At 43.8% G+C, this 27,851-nt stretch overlaps 1 protein-coding gene across 1 annotated transcript in view; it reads left to right on the top strand.

The window, feature by feature from the left end:
- Positions 1–27,851, top strand: part of NCKAP1L (NCK associated protein 1 like) — a 51,572-nt gene that overhangs the window by 17,879 nt on the left and 5,842 nt on the right. Inside the window, exons 10-30 of the mRNA XM_010373853.2 lie at positions 1,844–1,900; positions 2,506–2,602; positions 3,149–3,258; positions 3,422–3,554; positions 3,969–4,050; positions 4,232–4,290; positions 4,504–4,649; positions 5,970–6,102; positions 6,406–6,525; positions 8,660–8,805; positions 9,091–9,222; positions 11,794–12,012; positions 13,521–13,651; positions 17,153–17,250; positions 17,377–17,470; positions 17,625–17,707; positions 18,045–18,125; positions 20,972–21,065; positions 21,976–22,092; positions 23,107–23,216; positions 25,042–25,131. Of these exons, the coding sequence (XP_010372155.1) occupies positions 1,844–1,900; positions 2,506–2,602; positions 3,149–3,258; positions 3,422–3,554; positions 3,969–4,050; positions 4,232–4,290; positions 4,504–4,649; positions 5,970–6,102; positions 6,406–6,525; positions 8,660–8,805; positions 9,091–9,222; positions 11,794–12,012; positions 13,521–13,651; positions 17,153–17,250; positions 17,377–17,470; positions 17,625–17,707; positions 18,045–18,125; positions 20,972–21,065; positions 21,976–22,092; positions 23,107–23,216; positions 25,042–25,131 (2,332 nt within the window). The remainder of the gene's footprint in view (positions 1–1,843; positions 1,901–2,505; positions 2,603–3,148; positions 3,259–3,421; positions 3,555–3,968; positions 4,051–4,231; positions 4,291–4,503; positions 4,650–5,969; positions 6,103–6,405; positions 6,526–8,659; positions 8,806–9,090; positions 9,223–11,793; positions 12,013–13,520; positions 13,652–17,152; positions 17,251–17,376; positions 17,471–17,624; positions 17,708–18,044; positions 18,126–20,971; positions 21,066–21,975; positions 22,093–23,106; positions 23,217–25,041; positions 25,132–27,851) is intronic.

Raw genomic sequence — 27,851 nt, 5'->3', positions numbered from 1 at the left:
TTCACTGTAACCTCCACCTCCCAGGTTCAAGCATTTTTCCTGTTTCAGCCTCCCGAGTAGCTGGGATTACAGGCATGTGCCACCACTGGCTACTTTTTTGTATTTTTAGTAGAGACGGGGTTTTACCATGTTGGCCAGGCTGGTCTCGAACTCCTGATCTCAGGTGATCACCCACCTCGGCCTCCCAAAGTGCTGGGATTACAGGCATGAGCTACCATGCCTGGACTTGAATCTGTGAATATTTCTATAGGGTAAATTCTTAGAAGTGGAATTGCTGAAGTAAAGGGTATGTACATTTCAAATTTTAATAGTTCTTACCAAATTGCCCTCTAATCAGTTATTATCAAGAGCCTGTGAGAATACTGATTTCTCACTCTCAACAACTAAGTATTATCATTAAAAACCATTGCCAGAGTTAAGAAAGAGTAAATCTGAGATTAATAATTAGAAGTTACGGGAGGTAGATTTGGGCATCTGCATGAAAAAACTTTCTAATGATTACTGCTTCCAAGGAATGGAAGGGATATTTGAAGGGTGTTCAGTTCTCCATCACTAAGAGCAGCAACTAACTTGTATGATTTATAGTTTAGGGAGTTCTTTGACATAAATGATCTAATTTATCTTCATGAAAATTCAAGAATAAGTATTAATATCTTTTTTTTATAAATGAGAAAATGGAGGCTCAGTCTCAGTGTCACTCAATAAAAGGTGAAATTAGGACACAATTCCAGGTTTTTGGACTCTGAATCTTTTCTCTTTCCACTGTGCTCTGCAGAGATTGAAATAATTATCCAACAGGATTGCTGTGAAGTTGAATGTTGATTTAATTAAGATACTTTCCAACTCCAAACTTCTTTGATTTTATGCTAGTTCAATAAAGTAGTGGTTTGGAGAAAGGAAATGAGAGGGGATGAAGTCCCATTAATGTGGTGGCAATAGTGATACAGGACAAGAGAAAACAAATATAAGGAATATAGAGAGGAAAGAGTCTAAGATCATGCTGGTATTTTGAGCATGGGTCACTAGTAGAAAAAAAGAGATGTGGTTAGGAGAATCAAATATTGCAGAAAATTAAAAACAATGAAAAGGCCTTCTAATTTGGTGATTCAAAAGTTCACATTGACCTTAGAGAGAGCAGTTGCTTAGTGCTGAAGGCTTTGTGGGATTCAAGGGTCAGTGAGAGGTGAGGAAGTAAAGAGAGTACAGGTGTCTCTTTGGAGAAGTTTGGTGGTATGGGAAAATAAGCAGAGTTCGGTGGATTGTCAGGGTCAAGCAAGGGTCTTCTTATAATAAGGGAGGCTTTGAACTTATTTGTTGGGAGAAGAGAATAAGCCAGTGGAGAAGGAGAGATTAAAGTATCAAAAAGATAACTGATAAAGTGAAATTCTAAAAGGAAGTTGGTGGGAATGGGACCCAAGGTAGAGATTGAGTAACTACTTTTACTTGAGAGCAGGGCCTGTGTTATATTTATACACTGTTTTCTTTATTTCCCTCAAACCTGGAAGAGTGCCTTGATTTGAAGGAGTCAAGGCAGGAGCACAGGAAGAGAAGTCTAGCCCCAGCTTTGCCATTAAAGCCCTATGTGACCTTGACAAGTCATTTCCCTTCCCTAGGTATTATTTTCTGTATCTGTAAAATTATGTGGTACAGTTGAATTATCTCTAAGCTGTGAGTCTTTTATTAATAGGCTAGGGTGAGAAGTAGGGTTTGGAAAGATCCCGCCTGTGAGGGCTGCCCATGCTCCCACCAGGTTGTAGGCTGGACTCTCTGAGGGCTGGGAAGGTGAGGCAAGGGCCCTAATGGGCAGTATCATCAACTCCACTGTGCTTGTGTCAATCCTCAGGTATGGCAAGCGAGTGGCAGACATAAAGGAGAGCAAGGAGCATGTAATTGCAAACAGGTAAAGGGTGGTGAATGCACTCTCTGAGAGGGGATGGAATAGGATTCTCTTCTCACTTTTGTTCTCACCTAAGCCATCCTTAGTTTCTGTACAGCTTTATTGCCTCAACCCAAGAACTTGCTGCCCCATGCATTCTTTTTTCTTTTCTTTCTTTCTTTCTTTTTTTTTTTTTTTGAGACGGAGTCTTGCTCTGTTGCCCACACTAGAGTGCAATAGCATGATCTCGGCTCACTGCAACCTCCACTTCCTGGGTTCAAGTGATTCTCCTGCCTCAGCCTTCCGAGTAGCTGGGATTACAGGCACCCACCACCACGCCTGGCTAATTTTTGTATTTTTAGTAGAGACAGGGTTTCGCCATGTTGGCCAGGCTGGTCTTGAACACCTGACCTCAGGTGATCTGCCCACTTCGGCCTCCCAAAGTGCTGGAATTACAGGCAAGAGCCACTGCTCCCGGCCCTTTTTTCTTTTTAAACCAAGTCTAACTTGAGCATTGAACCTTCCTTCTGCCTGATATCCCTTCCTAAATATAGCTTTCTTCTGTGCGGCCTGTGGAGGGTTTTTAAGGGTGGGAGAGGTGATAGTCATGTTCCCCTTTTCTTCCTTAGTGGCCAGTTTCATTGTCAACGGCGGCAATTTCTGCGGATGGCAGTGAAGGAGCTGGAGACTGTGTTGGCTGATGAACCGGGACTGCTGGGTCCCAAGGCAAGAGGAAGAAATGTTGGGAGGGGGATGATGGCCAGTGATAAGAGACTGTGGCAAAATTTCATGGCATTCATGAAATTTTGCCTTTCTGAGGCAAAATGTGATTCATTTGTATGTATATATGCTGATTCCCTTTAACCTTCTTGGAGTACCCCAAAACTTTGTGTATCTCTTTTATTGGCACTATACATAGTATGTCATGTAGTATAGCTACTTTTATACTTGTCTTATCCTCTATTTGAGTGTGAACTAATTGGAGACAGAGCTTGTTTTTTTGTTTCAAACCACATAAATGCCCAGTAAATATTTCTGAAACTTAATTTGATAGGGAGAGAAGGGTACTAATTGTGAGCTAGTGTCAACATGTGTACCTGTCTGATTGTGTATTGTATAGTTGAGGTTTTTTGATGAGTCTGAATGTTTATTATTGGACACTGTTGTGGCTACACAATTACATCCACACTTATATTATCATGGTAGTTTTCTCTGTGCTTTGAAATCCGTTTCTAAAGTTGAAAATTCTAATAGTCTCTACCCTCTCCATAGGCTCTTTTTGCTTTCATGGCCCTGTCCTTCATTCGTGATGAGGTCACCTGGCTGGTTCGCCACACAGAGAATGTCACCAAGACAAAGACACCTGAGGACTATGCTGACTCGTTAGTACTTGACATGGCTAAGAACCTTGTCCTTAGATGGACTGGGGACAGGGAGGCATCAGATAACCTCAGGAGGTCTCAATTTCTGCCCTGTTATCCCTGTGTTTGTCTCAGTTCATATTTCTAGTCTTATTCATCTCTGTTCTCATCCTCAACTTCATAGGAGCATTGCAGAGCTGCTTTTCTTGTTGGAGGAGATTAGGTCTCTGGTCCGAAGACACATCAAAGTGATACAGCAATACCACCTTCAGTACTTGGCAAGATTTGATGCTCTTGTGCTCAGTGACATCATTCAGGTAAACATCATGTTTAATTGATTATACTTTGGAAATTTCAGGATGATCCCTAGTGATTTTCCTATTGAAACCACTCTGGCTGAATCTCATGCTCTGTAAGTTGGGTGTCAAAAAGTCCAATCTGCCCCTTTATATTTGTTAAAAGAAAAAGAAAGGATTAATAATCTCAGTAGTCTTTTTTTTTTCCTCACTAAGTGAAACTACATAGAAATAGGAGAGAAAAATAAAGAGAAACTAGGTGTTAGACTGTCAGGGAACCCAGGAAGTTTCCTCCATCTCTTGCTTGGCTTTTTCTCTCTGTTTTTGGCACTTAGCAATTCTTTCTACCTTCATACACTGATTGAGCCTCATGGTCCTAGTTTCTGTCCTAGGGAACCTATGCCCACTTGACAATAACTGTAGCTCCTCTTTTAGAACTTGTCTGTGTGTCCAGAGGAGGAGTCCATCATCATGTCCTCATTCGTCAGTACCCTCTCCTCTCTGAATCTCAAACAAGGTAACTGGAGGAAGGTGGGGGAGGCAGGACATATGTGAGGATGAACATCTTATATCTGGAAATATTGATTTTTGAGCCAGGAAGTAGGACAAGATATCTTTGAAGAGGATCTACCATTCTATGCAGTTGGATATTGGTGTGCTGTTTACTGTTTCCTTTTATACTTCTGTTTTTCTTGCAGTTGATAATGGAGAGAAATTTGAATTCTCAGGATTGAGGCTGGACTGGTTCCGCCTACAGGTAATGATCTGTTCCTGTGAAAGATTCCCATCCTCAGATTCTTCCTCCCCCACAATCTCTTCTCTTTTTATCTCCTAAATTTGCTTTATGGAGTGAGTCAACTTTGAAAACTGCTAATTGGACAAGACATACTCAGGCCAAACTGTAATTCCGAGGCTGGGGCCCTTTTCATTCATCTTATTTTTCTCCACCCTTTCCCAACTCCAACTGCAGGCATACACTAGCGTGGCTAAGGCCCCGCTGCACCTGCATGAGAACCCTGACTTAGCCAAGGTGATGAACCTCATTGTCTTCCACTCCCGAATGCTGGACTCAGTAGAGAAACTGCTGGTGGAAACTTCTGATCTGTCTACTTTCTGGTATGTCTTGGTTCAGAGCTCTCTTTAAAAAGTTTTATTGTTTCCTTTTTTCATTTTTTTCTCCATTATGCCACTTACTTCAAGGAAATTTTTTAAAGGTTTATTTTATTTTATTTTATTTTTTTTGAGACAGGTCTCACTATGTTGCCCAGGCTGGTCTTGAACTCCTGGCCTCAAGCAATCCTCCTCCCTTTACCCCCTGAGTAGCTGGGATTACAGGCAAGACCCACCAAGCTTGAACTACAGCTCTTTATCAATTCATTTGCTCTCTTGCCTGGCCTCTGTGGAGGACTGTAATTCCCCTAGACAATTGGAAAGTGTCACTTTTTTTGAGATCTCCTTAAGATGCTCAAATTCCACAGCTCACTTGTGTCAGCTTTTTAGGAACTTGAAGTTGATTCCCTTTTGTTCTGTATTCCCTTTTGTTCTTTTGTGGAAAGCCATTTGGATTTTACATAGTCTTCCCTTCTCTGGGGTAGTTAGCCCACATATCTAGTTTCAGTCTCCTCTCTTTGGAAACTTTTTCAGTTTTGTTTTTTTTTACTCTAGGAACATTGTGATTTAAAAGTCACAGGAAAAACTTTGAGAATTAGTGGACAGGAGTGAAAATAATTGAGAGGCCTAGAGAACAGGGCCTTTGGAGAATGAGCTGAATGAGTTTGTCTTCCTTAGATAGCACTTGACCTTTTTAGGCGATCACCGTTGTGCATAATTCCACCCTTTGAAGGATCAAACAAACAAGTGGAAACACCATGTGTTGCCTCTGCCTTCTGTAAGCAATGAGGTCGGGGAAGATATAATACCTGTATGTGAAAAGGACATCAACATAATACTTACAAATGTAAGAAAGTGTAAAAGAGTACATGAAGTTGAGAGGACATGGGTTGAGGAAAGATCAGTCTCATGGGATTAATTTGAGAAGATTTTCTGGAGCCTGAGTGTTAAATTTTGGAAGGAATGTGAATTAACACTACTAAAGGACTTCCAAATTAGGGGGAATGGCCCAAATCATGCCAAAGTTCTAAGGGAGGAATAGCAAATTTTGTGCAAGGAAAGGGAAGAAGATTATCGTTAAACTTGCCTGGGGTCCTTTATAAAAGTCTGGAAGGATTAAGTTTCTTGGGCTCCCTTCTATCTTAAGGGTAGGGAAATTAAGGAGGGAGTGGTAGATATCGGTAAATGTTTTTTGAAAGAATGAACATTCTCTCCGCCTCAAAGGGACTAGCTCTTAAACTCTATTTTTCTTTTCTTTTACTTTTTACTCACCACTTTAATAACAAGGACTAAACCCTGATTTAAAGTCTTCCCGTTTCTCTGCAGCTTTCATCTCCGTATCTTTGAGAAGATGTTTGCCATGGCCTTGGAGGAACCTACCATGCTGCGTTATGCCATTGCTTTCCCCCTGATTTGTGCTCACTTTGTCCACTGCACTCATGAGATGTGCCCAGAGGAGGTAGGTATCCTGAACTCCAGACCCTGTCCTCTTTCTAGTCACATCTCATCCTTATCACCGAAAACACAGTTCCAAGGATTGATTTTGGTCCCAGAAACGGTATAAACATAGATGTATGATATAAGTCCCTAAATATCCCAGCTTGATGTAGAATGTATCCTGTCTCTGGGCCTCAGTTTCTTCTTCTGTAGGAATGGGTAAGAATCTTCTGTAAAATTCAGGCAAGGGATGAGAGCAGTATTGTGAGGAAGAAGTGGCCATCCTGGTGATGACAGTCTCTTCTTTGGTCCCTCTTTCCCATAGTACCCCCACCTGAAGAACCATGGTCTTCACCACTGCAACTCCTTCCTGGAAGAGTTGGCTAAGCAGACCAGCAATTGCGTCCTGGAGATCTGTGCTGAGCAGCGAAACCTGAGCGAGCAGGTAGGCTCAGCCTTCTCTGTTTCACTCTCCCCTCTGCCGGCCCTCAGTGCCTTCTCCTCTATCTAACTTTGTTTCCCTCTCAGATGCCAAGCTCAGTAACTCTTTCTCTCAAGTACGGCTAGGGCCTTTCTGTTCTTGAGTTTATGGCAGAATTCTTTTCTTAGTGTAGTCCCTCAGTCTTTCCTCCCTTAGGACTGGATAGAGGTGTCTAAAAATACTCTTATTTGAACAGCTGTACTCCAACGAAATCTGTGCTCTCACTTGAAGAGTTCTGAGAGATGAGTTAACTTTCTAATTTACTTCCCCTCCTCTCTTTGCCCTGAGTACACATACTAAGGAAAGTGGCCCCCAGGTCACCTGTCTTGTCTCATCTTTCTGTCTATCTGCATCCTAATCTGTGGCTAGCTGGACATTTTGAGGCACCTCTTCTGTGTTTATCCTCAAGGCTGCTTTCTTGCCTTTTTCTTCTTATTTTTCCCCTCTCCTCCCTTGACTGACTCTTAGCACCTCGTCATAATTAGTTCAACCTAAATTTCAGAAAATTTGAAAATGAGAAACTTGTTTTGCTGTTACCCTGGAGTCTTTTGGGTTTTCCAGACTACCCACCTTTCCTGGGTTTGAGTCAGGCTTGGTAAAGGGTAGTGTGTGTGTGTATACAGATGCACAGTTACATTATTACTTAATCTTTTTATTTTTCATATGAAAATTACATACAATGGGGATAAAAATACTTTCTTCATGGAAGTGTCATAAGGATTAAATAGAGTACATTTAATATTTGATATACAGCACTCAATAAATGTTACCTGTTATATTAGTTGGAACTTACTGAGCACAAAGCCCTGTGCTGGGTTTTTGGGTGGGGACCCCAGAAGGAAGGTACACAATTCCTGCCCTTGGGAAATGTCCCAGTTTAAGAGAAAAGGGAGTATAAATACATGCTTGAAAGAAATTTAAATAATTAATGCAAGAAGATATGCAAATGAGTACAATTGCAGGTATATTCATCACTCAATATGCTTAATCTCAGCCAGAAGGCTGAGAGAGCCAAGAAGAGATCATCAGTCAATATAAATAACTGCTACATGCAAGAACACTGGTAAAAAGATTTGCTCAGTGCTGTCTCAGGGATGACTAAAACATGACATGAGTAATGTTCACACATACCAGAACTTTTGCAACCAGATGAGTATAGGCTTTCTAAAGTTAACATTCTGAGTAAATAATTAGTGGCATTGCCATTACCAGTGGAATTACATATTTTGGAACTGCTTTCAGAATCTACTACAGACAGATAATCTTTTGCATAATCTCAGGGTTGACACATCTTTTTCCATCAAGGTGGACTTGATTTTTTTGAAACAGCCAAGAGTTTGGATTTAAAAAAAGAAGGCGTGACTATAAAGTAACAAAACTGGTTTCCTCGTGTGGCTGTTGTGCTGCTCTCAGAGTGATTTCAGCTGAGGAGCTTCCAGACATGCCCTGCTCATGCTCAGCAGCTCTGGAATAAATGGAGAGAATTCCAGTCACTTTGAAGGAGATGCCTGAGTGGGATGTCTGAGTGAAGACAAGAGATGCCGGGTTGATGTTTAAGCTAATTAGCAAGAAATATGATATTTTGTAAAAAGTGGAAAGACAATGCTGGCCACATTGTGAACTCCAAATCTTTGGAGGGCTGTGGTGGTGTGGGTAATTGTCTCATGAGATAGAATAGGAAGGGATGTAGCACGTGAGATGATTGTTCCATCTAGTAAAAAATAACTGTTTTCCTATGTTGGAAGACCCTGCAAAGCATAATTGAGTGGGACTTTTAGATCTTGTTCTTTATACTTGAGTTTTTCCATTAAGAAAGGCTCTCTCAGGATGTGGGCATGGGAGTGAGGCTCTGATCCTTGAAAGACACTGCTATCTTGAGACTTAGAGCCTGTACACGCAGAGATATTTATGAAAACTGAAAGAGGTGAGCCCATTCTGAATAGGCCCCCATTAAAGAAAGAGATGCGTGGAAGGAAAGAGAGAGGAAGGCAGAAAAATAAAATAACAGACAACAATGGACAACAACTTTTTTGTAACTGTCAGATGCCGTTTTAGCAACAAATCTCCTTTCTCCATGTACCTGTGTTTGTTTCTGAAGCTCCTACCTAAGCACTGTGCTACTACAATCAGCAAAGCCAAGAACAAGAAAACCGTGAAGCAGAGGCAGACTCCCAGGAAAGGAGAGCCTGAGAGGGACAAGCCAGGAGCTGAGAGTCACCGAAAGAACCGCAGCATTGTCACCAAGTGAGGACCTGGGCCCTAGACGGCCAGCTGGGTACTGCATCAAAGAAGGCAGGAAAGGAAAGAGGGAAGGTGACACAGAAAAAAAAAGAGCGCAAGTCGTGGTGGGGAATGAGGGGACAGAAAAGCACTTCAATGTGAATTTCCTCCTTTGCCTTTGAGGTCTACATCAATGTGTACTCTTTTAGGCTGAGTATCCCTAGAAACTGGGTCATGAGCCCAACACGTCCTTCCTAGACATTAGCAGACAGTGCCAGACCTGTAATCCAGGCTCATTTTACTTTCTAGCATGGACAAGCTACACCTAAACTTGACAGAATTGGCACTGACAATGAATCATGTATACAGTTTCTCTGTGTTTGAACATACTATCTTCCCTTCTGAGTACCTCAGCAGCCACCTGGAGGCCAGACTCAACAGGTATCACTCTTTCCTTGCCCTCTGTTTGGACGGTAGTCCTCATACTGTGCCATCTACCTCTATGTGTATGTGGGGGTCCTCAAAGTTGGGTCCCGTTACATTCATCCTGGTGGTCATGCTACACGGTGGAGATTCTGATGCGGTCAGTCTAGCATAGGTTCCAAGCATCTCTATTAAAAGCAAACAAAAGGAACCCCAAACCTCTATAGGTGGTTTTGATGAACACCCAAAATTGAAACCACTGGTTTAGTAGAACGAGCAAGGCCTTTGCAGTGAGCAGACCTGTGTTGACAACCTGGTCATTAGCTAAGACATTGGAGCAGATCATCCAGCTTATTTGAGCCAGTTTCCTTCCTTGTAAAGTAAGGATAGTGGTATTTACCTTACTTATGGATAATTGAGAATTACCCATAATTGAGATTTGCAAAGTTCCTGACATATGTTAGGCTTTAATAAAATACATCCCTTGCCTCCACTTTGACCCTCGCTCCATTGCCCCGGAAAGTAAGAGGCACGCCCCTTACACTGGAATTGGGCACTACAGTCCGCAAGTAGGCGAATGGGAGGAAGAATTATTATGAATAAGCCTCAACCCATCTGTGTTTTGTTTTGGAGTATGTAGCTTATTCATTCATTCAACAAATATTTATTGAACACCTGCTGTGTGTCAGCAGTATTCTAAAAGCTGTTTATACAGCAATATATGAAACAAATCAAAACCTCTGCCTCCATGCTTACTTCTAGTGGGGAAGATAGATAAACAAAATAAGAAAGCGGAATACATAGTAGATTAGGTAGTGATAAGGGCCAAGCAGAAAAATAAAGCAGGAAAGGGAGATAGGAAGTATGTGTGCTGGTGGTGGTGGTGGTGGTGGTGGTGGTGGTGGTGGTGGCAGAAGTGGGTGTTGCAGTTTTAGATGGAGTGGCCAGGAAAGGCCTCCTTGAGAAAGTAACATTTGAGTAAACCTGTGAGGACACTGAGAAAGCCAGGCATGTGACTACTAGGGAAAGAGCATTCTAGGTAGAGGAAACAGCAAGTGCGAAGGCTCTGAGGTTTGAACATGCTTCTAGGTTCAGTGGACATGGAGGAAGACAGTGTGTCTGCAGCACTATGAGCCTGGGAGAGACTGGTAGGATGTGAGGTGAGGGAGGTCAGAAAAGTCGCAGATTGTATATGCACTTACATGTCATTGTAAGGACTTCAGCTTTCATTCTGAGTGAGATGGGAGATGGGGAGCCTTGGCAGGTTTTGTGCAAAGCTGTAATCATTAGACTTGACTCAGTATTTTACTCTGGCTGCATTAGTGGGGGCAAGGACAGAAGCAGGGAAACCAGTTATGAGTCTATGTTTTGATTGTCAGAGAAGCAAATTTATTTTTCAATTAGGTTTTTGCTTGGGTGAAGTTAAATTAGTTTGTTTTCATTACATACACATTAACTATGAGGAAGAAAGTGTCTCAGTTGCATACACAATGTCAGGAAGATGACAGTTTGATAATGGCCCATGTGCAAGCCTTCAGATGCTGGTGGTGGTTTCCATGCCCTGGAGCAGCATGAGTGTGATATTCAAGTTTTACCAGATAATCTCTGATACTTGCTTCACTGACATCATTGTTCCCAATGCCCTAAGGTTGGCCTAGAGGTTTGGCCTCAGCGTTAACCCTAAATTAGATTAGCCTTGCCCTTAGTCTGTCCCTTCTGTATTATTTTTCCCTCAAGTGGTACTTGAGAGTCTTTTCCGTTTCATTTGTGGAACAGACCAGTCCCCCTTTCCCATCATCTCCCCTGCCATAAGCATTTTGCCAAAAAACACCAAACAAACAAAAAACTACCTCTTTCCTCTGTGGTTTACATTTTAACAAGGAAAAAGTCCTTAGTCAGAGGACTAACTCTAATTGTGAAATCTCAGATAACTGGGGAAGGTATTTTGAAAGGAGTTGGGGGTCCAGTGGTAAGGGGTCTTGCTGGTGTGCCCCTACAATAATATAGTGTGGATAGTTATTCTACCCTCTCTAATGTTGCCTATAGCTGCATGCCAGCCACGCATGATCTTTATTCAGCCCTGGCATGTCATGGCTACTCGGGATTATAATATACTTCCAAGGATTTCTAAGCATGGTTTTCTATTTCTGACAGTGATTAGAACTAATTCTTTTCAAGGAGAGAAGATAAATACTGGCACTGAGAATGCAGAGGGTGTGAACTCTCAGGTAGAGTTAGATGGAATTAGAGAGCCCAGGTCTTTTACTACCTGAACTATTTCTCCAGAGGAGGAAGAAAAGCATAGTAATTACGGATCAAATATTACTGGAATCAAGTCCCAGCTCGGCCACTGCCAGCTGTGTGGTCTTCAGCAATGATTTATTATCTCTGTGTCTCAGTTTCGTCATCTATAAAAATGAGGATAATAACTGTCCCTAGCTCATTAGGTTGCTATGAGGTTTAAATGAGATAATATGTGTAGTAAAATCCTAGCACAGCACCTGGAAGACAATATACACTTAACAATTGTTATTGTATTTATCATTACAATTCTAATTCTAATTTTTTTTTTTTTTTTAAATCATCTAGAGCCATTGTGTGGCTGGCTGGTTACAATGCCACGACCCAGGAGATCGTACGGCCTTCTGAGCTGTTGGCAGGAGTCAAAGCATACATTGGTTTCATACAGTCACTGGCCCAGTTTTTGGGTGCAGATGCTTCCAGAGTCATCCGCAACGCCCTCCTGCAGCAGACACAACCACTGGATTCCTGCGGGGAGCAGACAATCACAACTCTCTACACAAACTGGTCAATATTGCTTAGGCTTTCCCCCTGCCTTACTTTGTGTTGGCACTTTTTCCTTTACACAGTAGGACCTCAGGGCCTGAGCATTTTAGCTCCCAGGGTCATAGACCCCCAAATGGAGGGTTGCTTCTCCTTGAGGAATGGAGCAATAGCTTGAGACAACTTGCGACAAGCCCAGATCCCCTTCTGTCCACCACGAAGTTTCCTTCTCACCTTCACTGGAACATCCTTCGGCGTACCCTGAAGTTATTTGACCTTTTTTCTCTAATATCCAGTTCTTAACCTTTCTTTTTTGGATTCTTACTGTTTCAGTTTCAAGTGATCTCTCTTCCTCTTTCCAAAGTTCTCTTATTTCTCTTTTTGCCCTCACTTCTCCTTCTGAAAATCATCTGCCTACTACCATCTCTCTGGAACGTCTCCTCGTGCCCAGATGTGACTATTGTTCTCACTAGAGAAGGGGGCCTCCTCCCAGCAACTGGAGAAGGTGGGAATCAGCATGTTTCCTTTGACATGTTAAGGAAAGGAGCTGGATTCCTACCTCCCCAAGCCACTGGGTGGCGCTCTTAACACAAAATCAGCTCAGTAGGCGACAGGCTGCAAAGAAGAACCCCCCAGAACAAGGGGACGCAAGTTTGCAAATGCGAATGCCAACTGGGGCCAGGCAGGAAAGGTAAACGGATGTGCCACGTGGGCCAGGCAGTGACTTTGAGGAGTTGGAGAGGGAATAACCCCTCTAAAGGGAACGGCCACCACTTAGCTCCACCTGATTGCTGCCCTGCTAAATCCCTATTTTTTACGTAAAAATCTGTTTCAAAATTTTGACAAAAATTTTTCCATAGGTACCAGAGAAGGTGATTCAACCCCTCTTTCCCTGTCAACTGTTTTCAGCATAAATTCAAAGGAAAAAAAAAAAAGTTCGACTGGGTTTGGCCCACTGGCGGTTAGCTTGTGATGTCTGTTAAATACAGACCCACAGCAAGTGCCTGGAAGAGGTGGGTTGGTCAAGCCCTCCTCTACCCACATTGGCTGTAGCCCAGCTCCTTTAAGTTTGCCTAGAGGTCAGGAGGAACTATTTGGAGACTGATGACCTGTGCTCACAGGGTACCTCTTTGCCCAGGAGGTTTGAGAGTATATTTCAAAGGAGTCTAATTAAGCAGTGACTTTTTTTCTTGCCAGGTTGAGCCTGTCTCACCTGACAGAGGGTAAGGGTGAGGGGAATACGGCTGTTGGAAAGAGCAGTGGTTGAGGGAGGGGAGCGCATGCTATTGTGTTTGACAGTATAGCAAAATACCCTCTAGGTTAGAGGTGAAGTGGAATTCCAGTACTGCCAGTTGTTTTTGATCCAACAGCTTGGGGTGTTAATTAGAACACTGTACTGTCATCTTTGAGTTTCTTCTCCCTACCCCAGTCTTTTGCAGAGTTTTCTTTCTGAGCTCAGTGGTAGTAGTAGGGAGTGGTGGTAGGGAGAGGGGATTGGACCCTAATCTGTGCTTTCTTGGCCAACCCTGTAGGTACCTGGAAAGTCTGCTTAGACAGGCAAGCAGTGGGACCATCATCTTCTCCCCGGCCATGCAGGCCTTCATCAGCCTGCCCAGAGAAGGGGAGCAGAACTTCAGTGCAGAGGAGTTCTCTGACATCTCTGGTGAGCCCAGGGCTTGGTCTTCTTTTCAAGGAGCTGAGCCCTTCCTTCAATGCACAGAGAATAAAAGATTAGGACATGTATTTAGGTTGATGCAAAAGTAACTGTGTTTTTTGCAGTGAAAAGTAATTGCAAAAATTACTTTTGCACCAACCTAATAGTAAAGGGTAAGGGATAAAGTGTAAGGAGGACATTCTCCTGTTTGGAATTATTAAACAGTGGTCTGCTGTCATGGCATGTTCTTCTTCTTCTTCTTCTTTTTTTTTTTTTTTTTTTTGAGATGGAGTCTCCCTCTGCCACCCAGGCTGGAGTGCAGTGGCCGGATCTCAGCTCACTGCAACCTCCGCCTCCCGGGTTCACGCCATTCTCCTGCCTCAGCCTCCCGGGTAGCTGGGACTACAGGCGCCTGCCACCTCGCCCGGCTAATTTTTTGTATTTTTAGTAGAGACGGGGTTTCACCATGTTAGCCAGGATGGTTTCGATCTCCTGACCTCGTGATCTGCCCGTCTCGGCCTCCCAAAGTGCTGGGATTACAGGCTTGAGCCACCGCGCCCGGCCCTTTTTTTTTTTTTGAGATGGAGTCTCGCTCTATTGCCCAGGGTGGAGTGCAGTGGCATGATCCTGGCTCACTGCAACCTCCACCTCCTGGGTTCAAGCGATTCTCCTGCCTCAACCTCCCGAATAGCTGGGACTACAGGCACCTGCCACCACACCCAGCTAATTTTTTACATATATATTTTTTTCAGTAGAGATGGGTTTTCACCATGTTAGCCAGGATGGTCTTGATCTCCTGACCTCATGATCTGCCCGCCTCAGCCTCCCAAAGTGCTGGGATTACAGGCATGAGCCACCGCGCCTGGCCCTTTTTTTTTTTTTTGAGATGGAGTCTCGCTCTATTGCCCAGGGTGGAGTGCAGTGGCATGATCTTGGCTCACTGCAACCTCCACCTCCTGGGTTCAAGCGATTCTCCTGCCTCAACCTCCCGAATAGCTGGGACTACAGGCACCTGCCACCACACCCAGCTAATTTTTTACATATATATTTTTTTCAGTAGAGATGGGTTTTCACCATGTTAGCCAGGATGGTCTTGATCTCCTGACCTCATGATCTGCCCGCCTCAGCCTCCCAAAGTGCTGGGATTACAGGCGTGAGCCACCGCGCCCAGCCGGCATCTTATTCTTTAGGGATACATTTTAGAGTTTTAGTCAGTGTTTGGATTGCTGATGTTTAATAATAACGATGATGAGATGATACATGGCATTTATTGTGGGCTAAGTTCTAAGTGTTTATGCATATTAACTCAATTAATCCTGATAACAGCCTTGAGGTATAATAGATACACTTATTCCCATTTTTCAGATGAGGACACTGGGACACAGAGAGTTTAAGGAACTTGCCTAAGTCCACACATTCATAAATAGTAGGACTGGGAGTTCAACTCCAGGCAGTCAAACTCCAGGACCTGGGGGCTTAAGCGCTGTACAGTGCTGCCTTCCAGTGTCTAGAATTGCTTTTGTGTCTCAGGGGGAGGCAGGTAAGGAGTGTGTAGTGAATGAGATGGGAAGCTGTTCCCTTTCTCAAGAGGGTTTGAAACCATACAGATCCTTTTTAATAGATTTGTTTCTACCAACGAATTCATGAACTATCCTACTTCTTTCTCCTTCCTCTCACCTCCATATAAATCAGGGATGCTGCATAGTATCTGGGACAGGGAGAAGATGTTCCAGTGATGCTGTCCTCTCTGGTCTTCTTCTTTGGGGGGTGCTAAGAAAGCCAAAGTACACAGTTCTGTTTTCCAATTCTGCCTCCTTCCCATCATCCCGCCTCCATCAGTAAGCTGACCCTACGCTTTACCTGCTGCAGGTTTCAGATGTCCCCTTCTCATCAACTCTACCCACAAACTGTAGGCAGCCTCTAAAATCAGCTTTAGGTCTTGCTGACAAATGACAAGCAGCAGGAGGTAATGCTGATTCCCCCTTCTACCACCCCCACCCCAATTTCCCTGGGTTGCCATAGTGATGGGGCAATGCTACTGCAAAAATAGATAGATGGAAAGAGAAGGATGCCCTAGGGTTGCTAGCTGAGGGTAGAGAAGACTGGAGTAAGGAGCTTTGGCAGATCCAACCTGGTAGATCAGTGTGTCTCCTCTCCGTCAGCTCCAGAGGGCGATTCAGCTCTTATTCCTCTCTGTCAGCCATTGTGGCATTATCCAAGTTGATTGGTCAGGAAATCCCTTCATAGTTCTCAGCTCAGTTCTTCCTATTAAAACAGGTTAACTCTAAAAATGTCTAATATCTATGGTGGACAAGGCTCTGTGTCAGCGGCTGTGACCAGTTCCGTTTCCTCTGTCATTGATGGAGGTGGAGATCACTGGTCCTGCCTTGAAAGATTTGAGTGTGGAGCCTTGACTTCGATTTCTCTCTGAACTCTTATGAGCACTGTTAAACTTGCCTTTCTTCTACTGGTCTCTTGTTGTTACTTCTGGTATTTCATGGTTTTCCCTGCTGGGATGGGCCATAGCCAGAGATCATAGCTAGAGCTCCTGCCTAGTTGGATTTGTCACTAGTGTTTCTAACATGGGATTTCCCCAGGCAGGTTTTATTTAATTCACAAAGGGTCAGAGCAAGCTGGGTGGCAAGGGATAAAGCATTGGGACTGACTAGAGAAAAGAAGGATTTAAAGGAATAAAGAACTGAGACTCTGGGGGATGTGTGTTGATTATGAAAAGAGAAAAGGTAGCTCAAGGAGAGGAAAATTTGGACAATGCGACACTAAGTAAGGGAAGTGAAGGGGAAAACATACAAAAAACATCAGATCTTAGATGAGGAAATAGTTGTATCTGCTGGGATGCAGTAAGGCATTGTAAGTGCCTTACTGTAAGACATTGCACTAGGCTTCCAGTACCAGCCCCTGATGTGGTTAAGTGGCCTTGGACAAGCACTTAACCCCCTTGTTTGTAAAACCATGATGATCCTTCCTATGCTACATACTTCAGAGGACTCATAACATCATCATAATAATCCCTTATCCATATATTTTCCAAAGTTTTTATAATGTATCTTATTTACTCTCACATCAATTCTGTTAGTTGTTCATGGAAGATATTCATATCCTCATATTACAGAGAAGTAAACCAGGCTCAGAGAGGTTCAATGACTTAAGGTCTTACATCTAATAAAACTAGTATAGCTAGTACAGCAAGAGTAAAACCCAAGTGTCATGTAAAGGGACGTGGGAAAGTGTAGATTCTCATAGGAAAGTGAAGTAATTAGTTATCATTTGTGGTAAGTCTTGGTGTGAGTACTGGTGGAGAGAGGGTAAATGTCCCATAGACTTGCCAGACTTGTCACTTGAATGTAGGATTTTAGCCATTTTTGCTCCTTGACTTCTCATTTTCTTTCCTTGCTGGAAAACATTTTAAATGTTCAAATTACCCTGTAGCTGTTGTACAAATACTCCAGTGCCTTCTGAGTCCCATCTGGGGCCTCTGTAACTCTGTTCCAGAGATGCGGGCCTTGGCTGAACTCCTGGGCCCCTATGGCATGAAGTTCCTGAGTGAAAACCTGATGTGGCATGTAACCTCTCAGATTGTGGAGCTGAAGGTACTATGGAAACAAGCCCCTGGGAAAAAGGTTCTACAAGAGGGTGGGTATAGGAGACTGGCGGGGGAAGATGTAATGTTGGTCTCTTCTTTTCCTGCTTAATGTCTCTGTGCTCCCGGGCTGCAGAAGCTGGTGGTGGAAAACATGGACATACTTGTTCAGATCAGATCCAACTTTAGCAAGCCGGACTTGATGGCTTCTCTGCTGCCCCAGCTGACAGGTAAGCGTCCTCTTCACCTACAGTGAGAAGAAGCTATGGAATCACATTGCAGATGACGGGTTTTCAGGAATCTGGAGGCTAGGCTGGGCCTGTAGAATCAAAACCATCACCAATGTCCTAAATTCTCTTTTCTAACACCCTTCTTTCTCCTCAGGGGCTGAAAATGTGCTAAAGCGCATGACCATCATTGGGGTTATCCTCAGTTTCAGGGCCATGGCCCAAGAGGGACTTCGGGAGGTGAGTTGGTGGGGAGGGGTCTATCACAGAGTCACAGATACCTCTGCGGGTAGGATTTGTGTGAGAAGTTGTGGAAGTATTGCAGGAATCAGTTTTAACTTCTGCTTTAGGAGGGGTTGGTGAGCATTGAGAAGAGGGAGCGTAATTTGGCAGAGATCCTAGAAGATCCCTGGGAATAAATGAGCTTAGGAAACCTAGAGGCATAAGGAGAGGGATGGCTTGGAAAGCTGGCTAGGTTCTTATGTAAGTTGAGTGCCCCTCCTTTTTTTTATTTCTACCTATTTTTGAAGGCACTGGTCATGGTCTTGTGGACTCATTTATCTTCTCTTTCCTTCAGGTTTTCTCCTCCCACTGCCCATTTCTTATGGGTCCCATTGAGTGCTTGAAGGAGTTTGTCACTCCAGACACAGACATCAAGGTATGGGGGAGTGCAAAGTAGAATCTAATTAGGAGACTTTTGTTGTTGAAAAGGAGGTAGCTAGGATCTTGTACGGGAGAGCGGGTTCTGAAGAATACCACAGGGATAAGGGCGAGGGTTCGAATAGGAAAACTGGTCAGATGAATATTCTTGGAGAGAAAGAGCAGAGCTGGCAAGACGTAGGGGGATGGAGAGAAGTGGGAGGCTGGGAGACACTGTGAGTGTTGGGGAGACATTACTGGAGGGGAAGGGGTAAGACCTGGGGTAGTATCTGTAGGTTTTCACCTGACATGAGCACTGTGTAAATTAGATAAACTACATGAAAACAAGTCCGCTCTTTAGTCTTGAGGTTAGGTACTGTTTGTAGGAAGATTTGTTCCTTTCATTCCCACCCACCCTGCCTGCCCTCAGTCTTTTCTTTTCCTGTCCTTTTCTTCCTCCCATTGTTAAGCTTTCTGGTTCCTCTATGTCTGTATCACCTGTCTCAGACCCCCATTTACTACAGGAGATGGTGAGAGGAAGAAGGGCTTCCGCAGGCAATATAAGTTAAGCATCCATTTCCCACCCATCTCCCACTTTTGAGTCATCTTGTCTTTTGAATCATTTGGAACTAAGAAGTATGCTATGGCAGGAAATACAGCTAAAGCCTAGGAATAGAATCCTTCAAATGCATAGGGCAGGCTCCTTGTCTTATAATTGATTCCTTTAACGGAGAGTGGTCTGTGAAAAGAGGAAACTGGTTAGCAGGAAGAATTAAAGTTATGTGTTAAGAAAACCTTCCTTACTTTGAGATCAAAAGAATTGTGAAATTTCCCCCTATATCTTCCCAAAATCATGAGGGGCGAGTGACTATGGGGGCAGTGTTTCACTGGGATAGCTGCCCCTCTTGAAAGATCTTTGATTTTAAGCTGAGCCTGGGTTTCTGGCAGCTGCTGGTGTTGGTCCAAATGCTCTAGGCTGTCAGGAGCTTGTCTAGCTGATATCTCCTGGGTAGCTCCAATCTTTAGGCTCTGCCTGCCTGTGAAAATAAGCAGGTAGGGGCAGAGAGGGAGGATGGCCTGTCCATCAGAGATGCTGTTACTGCCTCAGAGGAGCAAGAAGATTAGAAGAAGAAAAAATAAAATCCCTTCAACCATCCCTTTCTTCCTGCAGAAAACCTCATGAACCAGGTTCCTTATCTCCGAGGCCGTGGTTCCACAAATGGTCATTTAGGCAGTAGGGGATTTAAATAAGGGCAGAAAAGAAGGTGGCAAAGATTTGGCTTCTGTGTCAGTAACACAGGCAAAGTGTGTGTATGTTGTTATGTCTGTGGGATTCTTTTTTTTTTCTTGAGACAGAGTCTCGCTGTGTTGCCCAGGCTAGAGTGCAGTGGTGGGATCTCAGCTCACTGCAACCTCTACCTCCTGGATTCAGGCAATTCTCATGCATCAGCCTCCCGAGTTCCTCCTGGAACTACAGGTTCATGCCACCACACCTGGCGAATTTTTGTTTTTTTAGTAAAGACAGGGTTTCACCAGGTTGGCCAGGCTTTTCTCCAACTCCTGGACTCAAGTGATCCGCCCACCTTCATGAGCCATCGCTCTGGCCAGTCTGTGGGATTACTTGCATGAGATAGTTAGTTGTCCAGTATTAAAACAATTATCCTTGTTCTTTCAAAAAACATTTTTTTTTTTTACATCTAAAAAGAGGTCTAGAGACTTAGTATGGGAATAGGTGCTTGGGGCTGTGTCCTGGGAACCTGATTGTAAGTACAATGAGAGATTCAGGTATCAATCAATCAATCTTTATTGAATGCCTTCTATGTGCTCAGCATTATGTTAAACTCTAGAGAAGATAAAGAGAAATGCAAAACTCCTGGCTTTAAGATAAAGAAAGAGGATGGAAAGGCATCACATTTTCTCTGTTAGTCACTTGGGTCGATGCTTTACACATGTGGTCTAATTTAATCTTCACAACAACTATGTGAGGTAAATGTTATGCCAGTTTTATAGATGGGAAAACGAGGGATCAAAGAGGTTAAGTAACTTTTAGTCAAGGTCACACACTTAATAAGTGGTGTTGCTAGGACTTGAACCCAGATCTGTCTCACTCCAAAGCTTTTTTCTTCCTTCACTATGCCATGAGATTTAAAAAAACTATCTATTTGGGGAGATAAGGAGATGAGTCTTGCATTCTATCTAAAAAGATAACTAACACCAGATGCTGTGTGTGATCAATGCTAAGTCAGTGGTACCAACTTTAAGGAGGGAAGAGCTGGGTTTGGGCTGAAGTAATCAGGTAGGGCTTGACAGAGAAGATGAGCTCTAAGGGATGGATGTAACATATATATATAAATAGAGGAGAGAAAAGGACCCTCGAAAGAGGGAAGCACCTGAATCAGAGTATGGGAGAGGAAGTTGTAGTTTGGGGACACTGAATAAATTATCCTGGCAGCACCGAATGAAGGAAGTATTTAGGAAAATGAAGTTGAAAAAGTAAATTTGTACTATGGGGTGTCCTAAAGTTGTTTTTTTTTTCCCCCTGTAGGATAGGGAGAGCTATGAAGGAAATATATAGAAAATATTATAATAAACCAGAAAGTTTAAAATCTGTGATTAGCTGGGCACTGTGGCTCATGCCTGTAATCCCAGCACTTTGGGAGGCTCAGGCAGGAGGATTTCTTGAGCCCAGGAGTTTGAGACCAGCCTGGACGATATAGGGAGACTATCTCTGTCTTTCTCTACATATATATAAAAGTATCTTTTAAAAAAATCAAATCTGTGATCAAGAAGTCCTGGCTACCCATTCCTCTGTCAAGCTGTTATGTCCTGCAAATCCTCTTTAGAATGCTGTTTTCTTCTCTCCAGGTGACCCTGAGTATCTTTGAGCTGGCATCTGCTGCAGGGGTGGGCTGTGACATTGACCCAGCCTTGGTGGCTGCCATTGCTAATCTGAAAGCTGGTAAGATTGGGGAAAGGGGGCATGATTTGGGAAAGGAGGGCTTGGGCCTTATTTTGGGTGGAAAAATGTCAATGTCAAAGAAGGCTTTATTTGAGATTATATATTCAGAGGATATAAGCTGAGAGTGAAGGAAGGACCCTAACCTTCAGAAAATACTTACATAGTCAATTTAGATTTATCCTCAGGTTTCAACTAGTTGATCTACCAATCAGCTAAAAAGCACTAAGTGAGAGTCTGCTTGGTGCTCAGCAAGTGCTCAAAGGCATTTACAATCTGGTTGGGAAAATAAGATTAATGCAAATGAAACAATGAGAGAACAATACAAAATAGTGAGTTGTGTGGTATAGCACCCAAGTTCCTCATAGTGATTTTGTGCTTTCTCCCTCCACATAATCAACTTGACGCTGTTTATTTCTTCCCATGTCACATTTGACACTTATATTTTCCATTACACATTTCCTCTGATTGCATTCATACCTATACCCACTCAGAACAGGATGAACCAAGGGGCTAGGATTAAGGCCTTTCAAAATGGCCAGACTTACCCTTCTTCTTCTCTCAAGGTGGGTGAGAATCTTTCCTCTTCTTCCTGCCTCTCCACTCCATCAGGCAGTGGACAGGCATCCTAGGGTTGCATTGTACATCAGCAGAGCCCTTGGCTGAAAGTTCTGCCCTGTCACCAGGGAGGCCTCCAGGACAGGACTCAGGCCACTCACTGTAGGTGGATGCTAGTCCTGTTTCTTCAGGAAAATTAAGTAATAACTTGCCCATAGGGCTTCATAAAGTGTTTTCATAGATATTTTCTCGTGTGATCCTCACAGCAATTCTGTGAAGCAGGACCCCGGTAACAGATAACTCCTGTTTACTGACCTTATTCATTTTTCCTCTTTTCCTTTTTCCCTCTCACCAGATACTTCATCTCCTGAGGAGGAGTATAAGGTGGCCTGCCTGCTCTTGATCTTTCTGGCAGTTTCCCTCCCACTCCTTGCCACTGACCCTTCTTCCTTTTATAGCATTGAGAAGGATGGTAAGTAAGGGGTAGGTTTGAGAGACCAGTGCTATTCAAGTTAGTGTCCTGGGATAGAGAGAGGAGACAGAGACACTGGAAAATATAGATTTCTGACTTGGGTGTAAAGTTCTATTTCAAAAAGCACTTGAAGGCTGGGCACGGTGGCTCACGCCTATAATGCTAGCACTTTGGGAGGCCAAGGTGAGGTGGGTAGATCACTTGAGCCCATGAGTTCAAGACCAGCCTAGGCAATGTGATGAAACCCTGTCTCTACAAAAATAAATAAACTAGCCAGGCATGGTGGCCTGTAGTTCCAGCTACCTGAGAGGCTGAGGTAGGAGGATGGCTTGAGCCCAAGAGGTCAAGGATGCAGTGACCCATGATTGTGCCACTGCACTCCAGCGTGGTGACAGAGCAAGACCCCTTTTCTTTCCCTGAGACGGAGTTTTTGCTCTTGTTGCCCAGGCTGGAGTGTAATGGCGCCATCTCGGCTCACTGCAATCTCCACCTCCCAGGTCCCAGCAATTCTCCTGCCTCAGCTTCCTGAGCAGCTGGGATTACAAACATGTGCCACTATGCAAGGCTAATTTTGTATTTTTAGTAGAGATGGGGTTTCTCCATGTTGGTCAGGCTGGTCTCGAACTCCTGACCTCAGGTGATCCACACCCCCCACCCCGGCCTCCCAAAGTGCTGGGATTACAGGTGTGAGCCACCGCGCCTGGCCAAGATCCTGTCTTAAAAAAAAAAAAAGGAAAAAAATACACCCCCTACCCTTAAAAACAAAACGAAACGAAACAAAACAAAACAAAACACCACACTTGAGAATGAGAGAATGAACTATGCTAATTCGATTTCAATAAGATTTCATAGGAATATCATGCCTCTAATCCCAAAATGCCTTCTCATCCTTTTGGTGTCAAATACTGGTGGCTCAGCCTGAAAACATGAGAAATTACCAGTTTGGGTCATTCTGGAGTGGCTTACTTTGTCATTTCCTTTTGTTTCTCTCCATCTATATAAATAATAACCTAGGTTACAACAACAATATTCATTGCTTGACCAAAGCCATCATCCAGGTGTCTGCTGCCCTCTTCACGCTGTACAACAAGAACATTGAAACTCACCTCAAGGAATTTCTGGTGGTGAGTGGGTCTAGGTTATAAAGAATGGAAGACTGCAAAAGGCTGGAATTGGTTTGACTTAAATCTGTAGACAATTATCGTTGAACAGGCTTTTGAGTCTAACTTCCCATCTAATTCATTCAGTAAAGAATGAGAATCTACTATATGAAAGGCAAGAATTTCTTCTAAATTTCCTAACAGCTGGTGTTTCAGCCTCTGCTTGAATATTTGGAAAGATTATTGGACAAAGAGTCAGGAAATCTGAGTTCTAGTTTTGGATCTGCCATTAAGTAGTTGTGTGACCTCTGAAGTGCCAAGCTTTTGGGGCCTCAGTTTTTTCATAAATAAAACAGGGAGATTAAACTGAACCCTTGAATTCACATTAAACCGAACGCATGCACCTTGGTGTGCATCAGAATATCCTGGGGAGCTTGTTAAAATACAGATTCCTGGTCTTTACACCAGACCTACTGAGTTAGAATATTGTAGGGTGAGTCTAGGCCTCTGTGTTTTTAATAAGGCCTCTGGGAGATCAAATGCACATTAAAGTTGTAGAGACACTGAGTCTTATAATCTCTAAGGCCCTTTCTAAGTCTGTACGGACAAATGGTCAATGACTACTTTTCAAACTTTAATGTATATCAGAATCACCTGGAGAGTTTCTAATTTAGTAGATTAGGGTGGGGCTGAAAAGCATGCATTTCCGTTCCCAGGTAATCTTGATGGTGCTTGTCTGGGGATCTCACTAGAACCAATGGTCTAGATTTCTAGGGACTGGAACTTACAATTAGGCAGCAGATTCCACTGTAGGTCATATCCAATTTCTTTGAAAAAAATGTTAAAAATTTTAGCCAAAATTTGACTCCCTGTAACTCTCACCATGGATCTTAGTTTTACCTCTGGGAAAACTCAGAATAGAATAGGCCCTAGAATTTTCCATTCTGCATCCTCCATGGAGGAATTTTGTTCATATACTTCTGATACATGGTCCATTCCCCTCTGCCTGCTTGAGCATTCTCAGTAACAGAGAGCTTATTTCTTGCAAAGTATGGCCCCAGTGTAAGAACCAGGACCTCTGTCTCCTTCCAGGAGGAAACACAGCAGATCATATTGTTCTCTCAGGAATTATACCCTCATCCTGAGAAGTACATGTCAGGGATCATAAGCTTGGTTGGAGTGTCTCTATTTAAGCTGAGGCACCCAACTAGATAGACCTGGCTCTGAGCATCTTAAATGCAAAGAGGATTCACACCAGATCTCTGAGAAGGGGTGAAAAGGGAATCCCCCCGCCCTTGCCTTCCCTTTTATCCTCTTTGTTTGCTAAATGCAGGTCACCTGGGCCTGTGATAACAATGAATCATGTTTCTTCTTTGATCCGCTGGGGGTTTGGGGATGATGGAGATGACAGCCATTTGGGAGTTGACTGGAGAGTACCATGAGCGCTGTGTCTGAATCAGAGGCTCAACACTGCCTCTAGTCAGATGGGGAGTCAGTTGTAAACAGCCTGATGACAGTGGTGTCTGGAGGCTGCCTAGGAAAAGAGAGGTTAACCTCCTGGCATACATCACCTGCCTTTGCTCTAGGTTGTTTCCTTGCCCCTTGCAATCTCTCCCCCTAGCACTCCTGGCAACCTGTTGTCTGCACTGGGTGGTCCATGAGATCCAGGCTGGCTTACAGGCAGCATGTATCTCTGAAACCTAGGAGATTTGCCAGTTTTTCACCTTGAGTCTTCAGGAATATTCTAGCACTTCTTAACTCTCCTCCTTGATCTTTTCTTAACTTCCTGCAGCCTGAGGCTGTTTGATACTGACCTCTATAAAAATCTGCTTTACAAATTCCCTTACAGGTGGCCTCTGTCAGCCTCTTGCAGCTGGGCCAGGAGACTGACAAGCTTAAAACCAGAAATCGAGAATCCATTTCTCTGCTCATGCGCTTGGTATGTATCTTATTTCAGTTGGTCTGAGAACAGGGAGTGGAAGGGCCAGAGGGAGACTCCTCTTCAGGGTCTTTGCATCCTTGCCATTGTTGTCACCCAAAAGCATTAACTAAGGACTTAATTCTGCATAATCCTCTGAGTCTAGTTCTCACATTCTGGTTAACATTCTAAACTTGTCCTATAATGCTAGAGTAGAGTCTTCAAGGACTTCTGCAAGACAGGGCCTTCCTGGCTCCTAAGCTGGCTGGGCCCATGTCCTGCAATGTTCCCGAGTCTGACCTGGTACAGCAGCTCTGCCCCTTATGGTAATTACCTGTCCGGTACAAGTTTGGTTTCACTTGACAATTTTCTACCACTGCATTTCTTGTCTTTAGGAGTACTATGAAAAGAGTGCTGGATAACATAGAGCTGAACTCAGAGGTTGAGGGGTGGGAGCTCAGAGCAGGGAAAGGATTTTAGCTAAAAAGCTATAAGGCAGGGAGCCTGGTGGGCCATGAATCAGGCAGTTCCTGCTGTCTCTTCTCCTTGCTTCCCAAGCTGTGGGCTTCTCTCTAGTCTGGCAGAAAGTTTTGGGAATTCTGACTCAGTTAACTTTAAAAGTTTTTTTCCTCGTGACCCTGTTTCCCTCTTCAACACTCTTACTCTTTTGCTCTGATTCTCCATGTTAGTAATGCACTTAGATATGGACAGGAAGGGCGTTTGCCCTGGGCCCAGTGTTTAAAAGGCCCTCCTTGGGCCCTCCTCTAGTAGAGTGTTCTGGGGCCCTCCTCTGGCCAAAGGGAAAGGGTAGAGCCTGTAGGCCACCTTGAGGCCCATACGAGAGGTATCTGGGGCCCCAGAATACTTTGCTAAGCAGCTTCAGCCCACTTGTAGGGCCTGTGTTAAACTTCTTCCTACTGAGGCGGACCGTCCTACTGGTGGATGTATCTCTAGTGCCCAAGGGACATATGGCTGGAGTTTAGATATGCAGATAAGGAAGTCTACAAGTACACACAAAATCCCTCCAACTGAGGGTGGGAGGAGAAGAGGGACTGGACTGGAAGCTTGTTTCTTCCCTTCACCCTGTTCTGGTGCAGAACTTGGAGGAGTCCAAAAATTCTTAATTCAAACCTGGGCTTCCATAAGACTACAAAGGAGCATTGTGAAGGTTGAAAGCTAGAATATACTAGTTCGTTAGCTTGACTTAATTAGTCATATGATATGTGGACCTCCATCTGTATTCTTGTCCCAGGCCCAGAAATGCTAGGGGCCAGGGATTCCTGGGACTCCTCCAGGTCTCCTTGAAATACACAGGCACTGAGTGGTATTTATGCCTTAGTTTCTCCAGCTAGAAAAAGGCTTAGGCTGGGCTGGTTAAGGATTATGATAGAGAGGAGAATGGACATGGGGGTGGATGTATTTGTGTGGGATGTGTGTGGTGAGGCAGGAGGGCAGAGGAGGTAGATGAGGGCAGAGTGAGGGCAGTGCCCGTGGTGGTGGGCTATGTGGGGCACAATACATAGAGCAGCAGCATGGCCTTGGCAAGGCAATGAGCCCTTCTGAGACTTCGGCTCTCTGTCCATAAAAGTGGGTAATAATCCTTGTGGTAGAGTGGTTAGAATTCATAAGATATTATGCGTGAAAGTGCCTAGTACGTAGTAGATGCTGAACAAATGTTAGTTCCCGCTGTCTGCTGATCATTTTAGGTTCTGGATGATTTTGGCATGACTCTTCACTTCCTCAGGTAGTTTTCACCCCTATCAGGTTGGAGGTGATTCTGTATTACCCCCCTGTATTCTTACCTCCTTCTGCTTAGACCTCTTCCAACAACCCCAAAATGTGGAAAGTGTTTGCCCCTGTGGCCTTCCAATGAGGCCAACAGAGTGACAGGAACAGAGAGAGCTAGGATCAGGCACTTTTTGTTGGAGGGGGAAACTAGAGGGACTAGTTGCTGCAAAGCAATTTAAATGCAAATGTTTCCATAGAGAAACTAGAAATGACTGAAGGCGAAGGAGCTGTATTCTAAGTTGAGAGGCTACTCATGTAGCCTCAAATTCTGGCCAGCACTTCTGTCCCCGGGGTCTTTCTGTTTTGGCTGTCAAGCCTGGGCCATGCCTCAGTGTTGCCAGTCTGTTCCTGGTACAGGTTTCCTGGGGAAAGACACAGCTCTTATAGAATCATGGAATCCTAGATGCCAGAACCAGACCAGATCCTGGCCATTAGTCCAATACTTACGAGTCATAGATGAGCAAACTGAGGAATAGGGAGGGAAAGATGACAATGAATGGTCCTATATTGCCCTAAAATATATGGCAGATTTGGGACTAGAACCCAAGTTTCTTGGTCATCACTCTAGGGCTGTTTCCACTCCCGTAAACTTCTGCTACTTGGGAGCCCTGTTATTTTCCTGTGCTTCATGGAGAATAGAAAGTCTTGGGCCAGTGGATTCACTTGAAGTCACTATTCATTTCCCTATACCTGAGGGGAGCACCTTGGAGAAGACAGCTCATCTCTTTCCCGGCTGAGTGTTTGAAAGTCTTGCCTAGCAAGAAATTCTTTGATATTTAACCTATCATCAGGGCTACAGTTTTACCAGCAGATTTCCCTTCCTTCAGCCTGCAGTTTCTGCTCTTTTGCAGCTGTTGTGTGTGCATGTATTTGAGAACAGGAAAATCTTACACATTTTAAAACTTAAAAAGACTTCAGAGAGAGACACACATTAGAGTAGATATGGTAGATTC

This window comes from Rhinopithecus roxellana, chromosome 10, assembly GCF_007565055.1.
Source record: "Rhinopithecus roxellana isolate Shanxi Qingling chromosome 10, ASM756505v1, whole genome shotgun sequence".
NCBI lineage: Eukaryota > Metazoa > Chordata > Mammalia > Primates > Cercopithecidae > Rhinopithecus > Rhinopithecus roxellana.
This window is presented reverse-complemented; position numbering and strand designations above follow the sequence as displayed.